Consider the following 11,584-nt stretch of genomic DNA (forward strand, 5'->3'; position numbering starts at 1 on the left):
ATAATAAGAATAGTAATAACAATAAATAATATAAATAATAAAGAGATAAAAATAGTAAATAATATAATTTAATAAATTAAACAAATAATTGAGTGAATAACAATAATAATAATAATAATAATAATAATAATAATAATGAAATAAATAACAAGCATTTTAATCAACTATAAATACAATCAAAGATTTTATAAACAGAAAAGTTGTGTGGACTTATATATAAGATAAAACAATAAAAACTTAAAGGTTTGCTGTCAGACTTTCCTAATATCAGGCATATCTTAGAAAATGTTCCTTAATTAAAAATTTAGCGTTTGTTTATAAAAAAACAAGCACTATAAAACACACATGTATGTATTTAAAATATGGCTGCAGCTTAAAAAAACATAAACATGATACTGAAAGCAAACACAGAGGTAGTGTATTTAATCTATCTTGGACAACTGAATAATTTGTATTTGAGCAAAGTAATGCTACTATGTCTCGTTTGTCAGCAGAAAATTGCAGTGTGTAAAAGTTATTTGAGCAGGTACTATACTACAAGACATGCTACAGTTTGTGATAAATTTAACAACCAATTTCGCATTGATAGCTAAAATTGCTAATAAAAATGATCTTGAGCAACAATAGTGATGAAAATAAAAAAAATAAAAAAGTTCTCTGAAAATATATTTATAATAGATAAATATTTTTATAGAAATGACAAAAAAAACCGCAATTATAAAAACATAAACTCTAATAGACTATACTATGATTAAATTTATTCATAAGACAATTGTACTTTGCTAGCATTAAATAAGTTTGACTTATCAAATTAGTTATTCTAACTAAAAAATTTATTTCAACAAAAAAACTGCTAATGTTATTATAAGTCATTGTCTTTGCTTTTCTAGTTATAAATTTGGTAACAGAAAGATTTATTTATCAAAAAAAGAAAAAAAAAAGTTCATATTAAATAAAAGCAAAAATGCAACAGACAACAAGCTAGCAGTTTCACTCTAAATAATCTATAAATTACTAAAAATTATGCAGATGAAATAAAAAAGATGAACATTGAACTCATAAAACATTAAAATGATTTAAATGAACAATAAGTCTTTTTAAATAATTTATGAAAAATAAAATAAAATCATTTGAATAACTTGATGAAAACTTCTTTAAAATAAAAAACAAAAACTTAAAGTAATAATGAGAGTTTAAAAAAAAAATAATTCAGTAAAAAACAACCTCAAGAGTTTTAGACTGAAAAATATGCACTGCTCCACTTTTCTCACGCGTAGGTCTTGTTGAAAATACTAAAAGATTTTCAAAATTTGGATCATCTAGGATGGAGATGCACAAGCTAACCTGTTCAGCAGGATACTCTTCAATAAGCTCCTTTTAAAGCATGAATTAAAATAATCAAACTACAACTTTAATTAAAAATAAAATAATTTCATAAATATTTATCCATTTTTATTATTCATAAGGTATATAAAATTTTGTTACCATTGTTTGAGCATTAGTCATGATTATTTTTTCATTTGATATAGTCATGTTCATCTTTTGAGCCCAAAGTCCTCCATTCGAGTTTATTTTCTAAAACCATGACAACAAATTATTTAAGTGATGAATAAAAAATCAAACTAATCTACCATCAGGAAAAAAAAAAGTATTAGTTATAATATATATATATATATATATATATATATATATATATATATATATATATATATACATATACATATATATACATATATATATATAGGCCTCGGAACTAGGGTTGGCATTTGGGAATGCTGACCTAAAAGTGTTTGAGGTCAGCAAAAAATTGATGACCTTGTTTCTATGATTTATGGTAAAACCTTTGTATACAATTTTTTTTGCTTACCTAATGCCAATCTCAATATATATATATATATATATAAACATATATATATATATAAACATATATATTTATATATAAACATATATATATATATATATATATATATATATATATATATATATATATATATATATATATATATATATACATATATACATATATATATATATATATATATATATATATATATATATATATATATATATATATATATATATATATATATATATACAGTGCTCGAAGTGAGGCGGGATGGGGCGGGATGCCATCCCGTTATCTTTTTAAATTTTGAAAACCATCCCACTCCTTTTTTAATGCATATTTTGGGTTGGGATGTCATCCCGGTACATAATAAATTAATGGAAATTTAATTTTCTTTCCTCCTATAAATAAACTTGTAAAAACAATTTTAAAGTTTGCGGCAATATGCGAATTTAAATGAACTTAAGTCTCAGCTGTTATTTAAAAATTTGCGGTAGAAAGTTCAAAAACTAAATCGATAATTATAAAACATTGCGTCTTTTCTTTTGTATTTTAAATAAAAAGTTACCAAGCAACAAAAAGCGACATTGGCTTTTTTTTCCGTTAAAGTATCATTGGAGTTTTTTTTGGTGAAATAAAATATAGTACACAGTAGATTTACTCAACATTAAATGTTATGATTTAAAAAAAATTTACTTATTATAAATATGGATAAATGGCTAGCAAGCAGAAGGAAAAGAAAGTTAAGCAGTGATAGTTCTAAAAGTAATTTGGAAAATGACACTGAAATAAATAAAGAAGTTACAGATTTTTCGAGTATTGAAACTTGCCAATCCTTTCCTCAATATGATGGTATTTTTCCAGATTACTGGTCTGATTTAGAGTGGAAGGAGAAATTAAAAACATTTGACTGGTTGACAGTTTCATTTGGTTGTTCTGTTTGTAAGTCAGCAAATAATTTAGGTTCCGAAAATTCTCAAGGCAAAAATTGGCTAGTGAGTGGACGCTTGGCAACGTTAAGGAGTATGGCGAAACAAAAGAAAAAAAACAACAATCAATGAGGAAAAAGCTTTCAAGCCATAAATTATCAGTTGCACACGAAAAGGCTTGTAAAATTATTTCTCAGTCCAAAAAAAACACCATAGAGATGTTTAGTTCAAAAATGCAGATCAATCAGCACGAAACTACCTACCGCATATTTTGCACTGTTTATCACATTGCAAAAAGGAATCGTCCATTTTCTGATTTGAAAGAACTAATATTATTACAGGTAGAAAATGGTTTAGACATGGGACGTATTTTACTATCTGATCACGCATGCGCTGATATTGTTTATCACATTTCAAATGAAATGTGCACTAAGCTTGTAAAATATATTCTTCATAACGATAATAAAGTAGGGTTTATGATAGACAAATCTACCACAATGAGCAAAAAGTCTGCTCTGTCAATCTGCTTGAAAGTGAACATTCCAGAAATAAATATTATCAATAGTATTTATTTTGATCTTATTGAATTAACAAATACAGAAGCCTCGTCTATTGCAAACTCTTTTATATGTGCTTTACACGATTTTGGTTTTGACAACAATTTTTTATTACGTAATTGGGTGTCTTTTGCATGTGATGGTGCTTCTAATATGCTTGGCAAAAAGGCAGGCGTGGCCCAGTTACTTTTGAATCAGTTTCCTAATTTGATTTTATGGCATTGTAGCAATCACCGATTAGAGTTCGCAGTAAATGATGTTGTGCGCAATATCTTACCAATTTGTCACATAAAAAGCTTTTTTGATAAATTATATTCCATTTACAGTGCATCTCCTAAAAACAAAAAAGAACTGGAAACTGTTGCTATGGCTTTAAGTGTAAAACTAAATTACATTAGACAAATTCTAGACACTAGATGGGTGTCATCTAGCGCTCGATCTGTGATGGCTGTTTGGAATAACTATGCAACATTGTATCAACACTTTCATGAATCTTCATTGGATTTAAGGCATAATGGAGGAGATAGAGCCAAATATGCAGGTCTTAAAAATAAATTATGTGATATCAATTTCATACTCAACATGGGATTAATGCTAGATGCTTTAATAGAACTAGAACATCTTTCTAAAAAATTACAAGATAGGCAAACTTCTTTACCTAATGCACATTGGCTTATCACCTTAAAATACCATATATTTCAATCAATAAGAAATAATTCAGGTGAATATTATTTGCAAATCTTGATTCTAGAATGTTTACAACTAGAGCTGCACATAAATCTTTACAAGACAAAGAAAATGATCCAAACAAAGAAAAATACGATAATTTATTAAAAAATTTAAAATTTTTTGATAAGCCACAATGGTTTGCAGACCAAGATTCATGCTTTGGAGATAACAATATTAGGCAATTAGCAAAAACTTTAAATATTTGTGAAATTACGGCAGTCCAAGGGTTTCGTGAATACATTTCCACTGGTGACTGAATTAAAACCCCTAATGATCTTCAGCCTCTGAGAACTGCTATAAATACTTTGATTGTTTCAACAGCTGAATGTGAGCGTTCTTTTTCTACTATGAATATAATCTTATCTTCCTTGCGAAACTCTTTATTAATAAAAACTGTGTCGAGTTTAATGTTCATTTCATTAGTAGGTCCACCAATTACGCATTTTGATCCAAAGGATTACGTCATTAAGTGGTTTGGGAAAGGACATCGCGATGCTAATTTTAGGAATTGTGAAGCGCCGGCATTAAAGTCTATAAATGAAAGTGAAACATTTTGGAAGATATTCTGACCGAATTTTTTTTCAATTATTTAAAAATTGGCAAATACAAAAAAAAAAGACTTTTTTAAAAATAAAATGTTTAAATATACCATTGTTTTTTGATTGCTTAATGACGTTTGATGTGAAACTTATCTCAATATTTTATGGTGACAGTCTCTTAAGAATATAACGGACCTCAAGTTGTTTTTTTAATATAGGTTTTTTACTATTGGGATACTCTAGGGATTTATAATTCCTTTATTTAATCTACACAAAATACGAAATCTATAATTTTAGGATAGGTGGGATGGTGATTAGAAAATATTAAAAACCATCACGCTACCTTTTTTTCCCACTTCGAGCACTGTATATATATATATGTATATATTTATATGTATATATATATATATATATATATATATATATATATATATATATATATATATATATATATATATATATATATTTATAAATATACATATTACTTCACATTTATTAAAAGAATTTATAGCAAAGATAAAAGATAAATTATTTTGATGCTACAGTTTTCATTTAGATTCTAGATATTCATAACATCAATATTACAACTAGATTTTCATAATATCAATAACAAAAGACAAATTCTATTTACTAAAAATAAAACATGTTAAAAAAAAAATTACCTTCAGCTTATTTAAAGCATCATCCGGTGTTAGATATCCTATATCTGCATCTTGAGGGAATGAAGCTAAATGCTGTAAGATATTTTGTGTCAATTAAAAGAATTTATTTATTTAACCAACAATGAACTATTGGTGATACCAAACTTTACCTCAACAAGAAACCTCAAAGCTTGATTTTCCATACCTGCTTTAAAAATTAAATAACATTAAAAAAAGTTTTCAACCTCGGATGATTTGTTCTAAATTCCTTTTCTAACAAGCAAAGATGTCTCAGAACTTATTTCTTTATATACTTAAAAAATATTTGAACTAAAAATTTTTTAAATTAAAAAATTAAGGTAAAATAAAATTGAATAAAATAAAAAGTAATATTATTATTAGTTATACTATTCTTTTAAATAAATTTAAAATTAGCTATTAATAACTAACCTCCACTATAAGGTGAACCACCCTGGTTAAAAATCTACAAAAAAATTTTATAAAATAAATATCACAAAAATACTACTAGAAACTAAAGAAAAATAAGTATGAAATAATCTTAAATATTATCTCTTAAATGATTATAAATGTTAACTTATTTATGTTAAAATATTTACAAGCAATTTTGTTAATAAATTCACTTTTAAAATAAGCTTAAACATAAAGATCAATATGATAAATAAACACAACTTAATCTACAGGAAATGAAAGTTGACAAAATAAAGAAACAATTTAGATTTGGAAGAAAAAAAGTTGAAAATTAATTCTGATAATCATAATAAACTTTTGATAATAAATTTATAAAAATAATAACTTTCACTAAAGCACAATATACAAAAAGTAGCTGAACAACATGATTTATCAATAATGAATAAAAAAAAGAAAGAGTAATAAAATAAATAATAAGCAAAAAACACAATACAAGATTAAAGTCAAAACAAACAAAATTAAAGGTTAAAAAAATAAATTTCTCTTTACTAAAAAAAAACCTCATATTCTAATAATACAATGGAGCTCACCACTTTTTGTATAATGCCAGGCATATCACTACTTTAACAATAAATAACATGCTCTTTCTATTAGACCAGAAAAAATCAAGAAAACTTATTATTTGAACTATAGTAAAACTGTTTGAACAAGATTATAAATCAAAATATGACACTGAAATACCTAGATAATTCATCATTATTAGGGTTTGTAACCACAGCAACAGACTGTGGATTTATAAAAACAAATGTTTGCAAACAGGGATATGTAGGAAAAATTTGTAATATATAGGCAGTTAACATCATGTGTAATATTTGCATATTAAAGCAATTGTATTTATGGCATTAAATTAGATTTGTGCTAATTTGTAAAAAATATTTTAATGTAATAGAAATATAATTTAAATGTTATTTAAAATCTTATAAAAAATACAACAAAACTTTAAAATATATGTTCTTCAAAATAAAAATAAAACAATTTTAAATATTTAGTAATATAATTATGTTTATAAAACTGAGCCAAGTAAATAAAATTTAAAAATTAATAAATCAATCAAGTTCATTAAATAAGTAAAAATTTTAATTTTATTTAAAAAAAACTCTTATTAGCATGGTTGATTGATTTTATACAATATCAGTTAATTATTCCATTTAAAATTCTTCATAATAATTATACAATGGTTATAAAACAGTAGGATTACATTCAGTTTTAGATTAAAATTTTATTTAAACAAAAGAATTGTAAAACATAATTATTGCATCTTTTTGAATGAAGCAAAGACTTGTTAATAACAAAAAATATACAAAATAAGTTTTATCAAGGATATTTAGCAATTTTATTTCTGATTACAATTAAAAAAAAAAAACATAACATAAAATCCACTAAAGTATAAAAGTAGTTCATTAACAACTACTATAAGTTTTTTTTAATTAATAAAAAACTCAATAAAATTAAAGTTTTAAAATAGTTTAATTAAAAATTAATCATTTAAATGTTTTAATTACAAACATTTTTCAAAATCTAAAACAATCTGAAAAATTTTAGGATACTAAATAAATAAAGTATTCTACAGACACCATAAAGCATAGCACATAACTATAGGTTCTTAGTACAAAGAATTCTGAAAAACTTATTTAATTGTTTAAAAACTTTAAGAATAGTTATGTGTTTTTAAAATATTATACTTCTTCATATTTAACATAAAACGTTGTTTTTTTTATATAAACAGCTCACAATTTAATCAGTTTATGGATAATATTTCTGTGACACTTTCAACAAAGAAACATAAAATAAAAAATGAATAATGTTAATGTTTATCCTTTAGTATTTAATAAATATGAAAGAGTTTTAAATATTTGAAACTTTTTTAATCAAGAAAACATAGGTTAACACACAAATTTGAAGAAATACATTGTGATCTCAATGTGTTTATCATAGGGTCATAACACATATGTTACTAATTGCATTTATTACCACTATTTACTCTCTAATAAAATTTTTGGATTTTTAAAAATTGAGTTTTATGACAACAAATAGACATTCAGCACTTCTCATTCTTTTTTTTAAATTAAATTCGAAAATATTTTTGAATATATTTTTTTCAAAATATATTTAAAATAAAAAATTTTTAAACAAAAAAAACAAATTAATATCAAGTTTCACTTTTAGATCTCACCCATCTTACCTTATACAAACTATATAAAAAAAATTAAAAAAAAAAAGAAAATTTAGAAAACATAAAAAATTTGCTTACTGATTCTGTAGCACCTAAAAAATTAAAAAAGCATTATATAATGATTAAATAAACATATAGACAGATTATTATTTTGTATAATACTACACACAGAATAAATACCTTTTTCATCTGACAAAATATTTATATAATTAGAATTTTGTTTGTTGAAAACTTCATCATGACAAAATTTAGCATTTTCATCAATTTTATTTTGCTCTTCTAATGCAACTGGATTAAGAACCATCATCTATGACGATACCTTGAAACTGGAGAATAATATTATACAAATAAAAGACAATAAGAAACAATAAAAACAAGAGACATAATTTAAAATTAAAAAAACTGTGATTTTTATTTATTTTTCATTGCAGTTTTTTCACATTTTTTAACTCAAAAGAATCAGCTGTACTGAATTCATAAATCCTACCCCTAACTTTAAATTATAAAAATGTCAAAATTTAGCTTCTTTTTTTTGAAAGTTAAAACATTTACAATATGGATATGACACAATTTATGACATAATGAATAATTATATTTTATTTATCATTATGTGATTACTTGAGTATTTAAGAACAATATTACATAATAAAATATTCATTTTTTCAAGTAAAAAATGTGTTTTTATTTTCAAATAAGACTTGAAACAAAGCTTCGCAAGGGTTATGCTTTTTTTTTAATTCGTAAAAATTCTTTTAGTGATATATATATATATATATATATATATATATATATATATATATATATATATATATATATATATATATATATATATATATATATACATACATATGTATATATATATATATATACATATGTATATATATATATATATATATATATATATATATATATATATATGTATATATATATATGTATATATATATATATATATATGTATATATATATATGTATATATATATATATATATATATATATATATATATATATATATATATATATATATATATATGTATATATATCTTTTGTGATATTTATCTTTAGTGAAATCTTTTGTGATATTTTGTTTCTGAAAATAGCCATCTCTTTTATATTGTTTCTGATTACATTGAATGTAATTTCTCTCCTCTAAGAATGATATTTACTTATATCTGGAAATAACACCCATCAAATTAAGTGATGTGTCTAAAGTACCATTGATATTAAAAATATTTGTGAGTTCTCTGATTAATCTATGGTCTAAATAGTCTTCTTACATTTATTTAGAGTATAATTAACAAACATTTGGTATCTTACCTTAATCCTAACTACCTTCAAAGAATCAAAATGGATTTAGGTTTCTTTTTTGGCTGCTCTAAATAATTATATTCAAAAAATATATATATTTTTTTGGCTACCTTGCCTAGATAGTTGGTCTCCTTTATAAAGTCTCTTCATATGCGTTTAAGTTTTGATATCTTTTAAGTTAGATATTTTCTCTTCACGGCAGTATTAAAGTTAATCATTGAGCTTTGAAAAATTTCTTGTTCTCCCTATATAAAGTGCTGTGAAGCAAAAGTTATTTGTATAAGTATATAAAAGGGTTTTAATATGGCTCTTATGAACCTTGTATGTAGCATTGGATCCTCCATAAAAATTTAGATAATTTCTTTTTCTTTTTAAATTATTTAAGATATATATTGGAGTTATATCCAAGATCCTCCTATATCATTATATTTATCAATGATCTCACTCAAAATCTACTTCTTTGTTAACATATTTCTCAATAATATATTCATTATCCTTATAATTTTATTCTTGTATGAAATACTCATCAAATCTTCATTAATTAACTCATCTTGTAATTCATCTGCAGTTTTCTTTTCTATCACCTTTCAATATTACTTTTTAATCAACTCAGTTCTCTTTATACTTAAATACTCATTTGTAATTTATAAGGATTATACAAACATGTGCATATGTGTGTATATATAAATATGTATATGTGTATATGTATATATATATATATATATATATATATATATATATATATATATATATATATATATATATATATATATATATATACATATATATATATATATATATATATATATATATATATACATATATATATATATATATATATATATATATATATATATATATATATATATATATATATATATATATATACATATTATATAAAAACATATTATATATATACTAATAATAATAATAATAATAATAATAATAATAATAATAATAATAATTTCACATATATATTCATACTTATATTTATATATATATTCATTACATATATATTCATATTTATTATTCATATATATATATATATATATATATATATATATATATATATATATATATATATATATATATATATATATATATATATATATATATATATATATATATATATATATATATATATAATATAAGTATGAATATATTCACAAATATATTCATACTTATATTTTCAAATTTTATTTCTTATTTGCTAATGAATTCAACAATTTAAAAAAAAAACAATTAAAATTAAATTATATTCAAAATATCATACATTTTAAATTTAAAATATTGCTTTTACTTTCTACATTAAAATCTTTTTTAAACACTGAACACCTTGCAGAATCTTATTACCTTTTGTTTACTCTTTTATATGTTATAAACAAAAGAAAACAAAATGTTTGCTTTCTAGCATGGATAAAAAAAAAAAATAACAGACAAACAATACTTCAAAAAATAAATATTGTTTTTATAAATATAATTATATATTTGAGACAAGAGGGGATTGATTAAAAATTGTTAAAAATATATATATAAACTTAAAACAATTATTTGAATTGTTATTACTAATAATATTAGAAGGGATTGTATTTTTTCCGTTATATTTAGTTTGATATTTAAATTTCCATGAAGTTTTTACGTTTTATTTTAAAATTGCATTACTTATAAAATTTACCAGATAACAGTTAAAAAGCTTCATTCTAAAACACTGGTACTTGGATTTTTCTTTAAATGATGAAATCATAGCATATCTGAAAAATAAATATGGAAAATAGCTACTAAATTTTTATTAAAAAAAACAACATTATAAGAATAAATTTTATGAAATCTTAAAGAAAGAGTTTTAAGTCGCAAAAGCGTCTATATTTTAGGAAAAATTTTATAAAATTCATGAACAACTTATTTAAAATAATAACAGACGCATCTGGTAGACTTGTTGTTTACTTTATTGTTTACTCTTGGTGAAAATGTCGCGTTGCAAAATTTTTAGGATTAGAGCGATAAAAATCGCATCATCTTTTCTTTAAAAAAAAAAAGTAATTGTTGACATTGGACCTAATGTAATAAAGTTTATATTAATTTGATTCTTAAAGCGAAAGTATAAAAATAACAAAGAATAATATTACCTTAAACATTTTGCATTTACGTGGTTTTTTATTTTATTTTTTTAAATTTTACATTTCTAGTAACTGAAAATTTAATTTTTACAAATCGTCAAAAAATAAACCAGTGTTTTTTTGAAGGTAATAAAAAGGTAACGGTGCTCTAATATTCGAAAAAACATGTAGTTAATATTACAATAGCATAGAGATGATGGTCTAGCATTCTATCGGAATAAAGTTTTTGGGACAGTTTAAATTTTAATTTAACTTCCCC

The 11,584-nt window shown here is 22.5% G+C and overlaps 1 protein-coding gene across 9 annotated transcripts in view; it reads right to left on the minus strand.

The window, feature by feature from the left end:
* The window catches only part of LOC136080618 (epidermal growth factor receptor kinase substrate 8-like), a 60,230-nt gene extending 49,060 nt beyond the window's left edge, over window positions 1-11,170 (minus strand). For 2 of the 9 annotated variants that reach the window (XM_065797492.1, XM_065797490.1), the window contains exons 1-8: window positions 10,482-10,626; window positions 8,084-8,229; window positions 7,982-7,995; window positions 5,692-5,725; window positions 5,412-5,446; window positions 5,263-5,334; window positions 1,486-1,575; window positions 1,225-1,374 (exon numbers count right to left, since the gene is read on the minus strand). In XM_065797492.1, coding sequence (XP_065653564.1) covers window positions 1,225-1,374; window positions 1,486-1,575; window positions 5,263-5,334; window positions 5,412-5,446; window positions 5,692-5,725; window positions 7,982-7,995; window positions 8,084-8,210 — 522 coding nt within the window. In that variant the 5' untranslated portion in view covers window positions 8,211-8,229; window positions 10,482-10,626. Of the gene's footprint in view, window positions 1-1,224; window positions 1,375-1,485; window positions 1,576-5,262; window positions 5,335-5,411; window positions 5,450-5,691; window positions 5,726-6,260; window positions 6,407-7,981; window positions 7,996-8,083; window positions 8,230-10,481; window positions 10,627-10,883; window positions 10,960-11,152 lie in introns of those variants that run through there. The other 7 variants (XM_065797491.1, XM_065797488.1, XM_065797496.1 and 4 more) reach the window with 4 other exon arrangements.
* Window positions 11,171-11,584: the final 414 nt, after the last annotated feature.

This window comes from Hydra vulgaris, chromosome 05, assembly GCF_038396675.1.
Source record: "Hydra vulgaris chromosome 05, alternate assembly HydraT2T_AEP".
Classification (NCBI taxonomy): Eukaryota; Metazoa; Cnidaria; class Hydrozoa; order Anthoathecata; family Hydridae; genus Hydra; species Hydra vulgaris.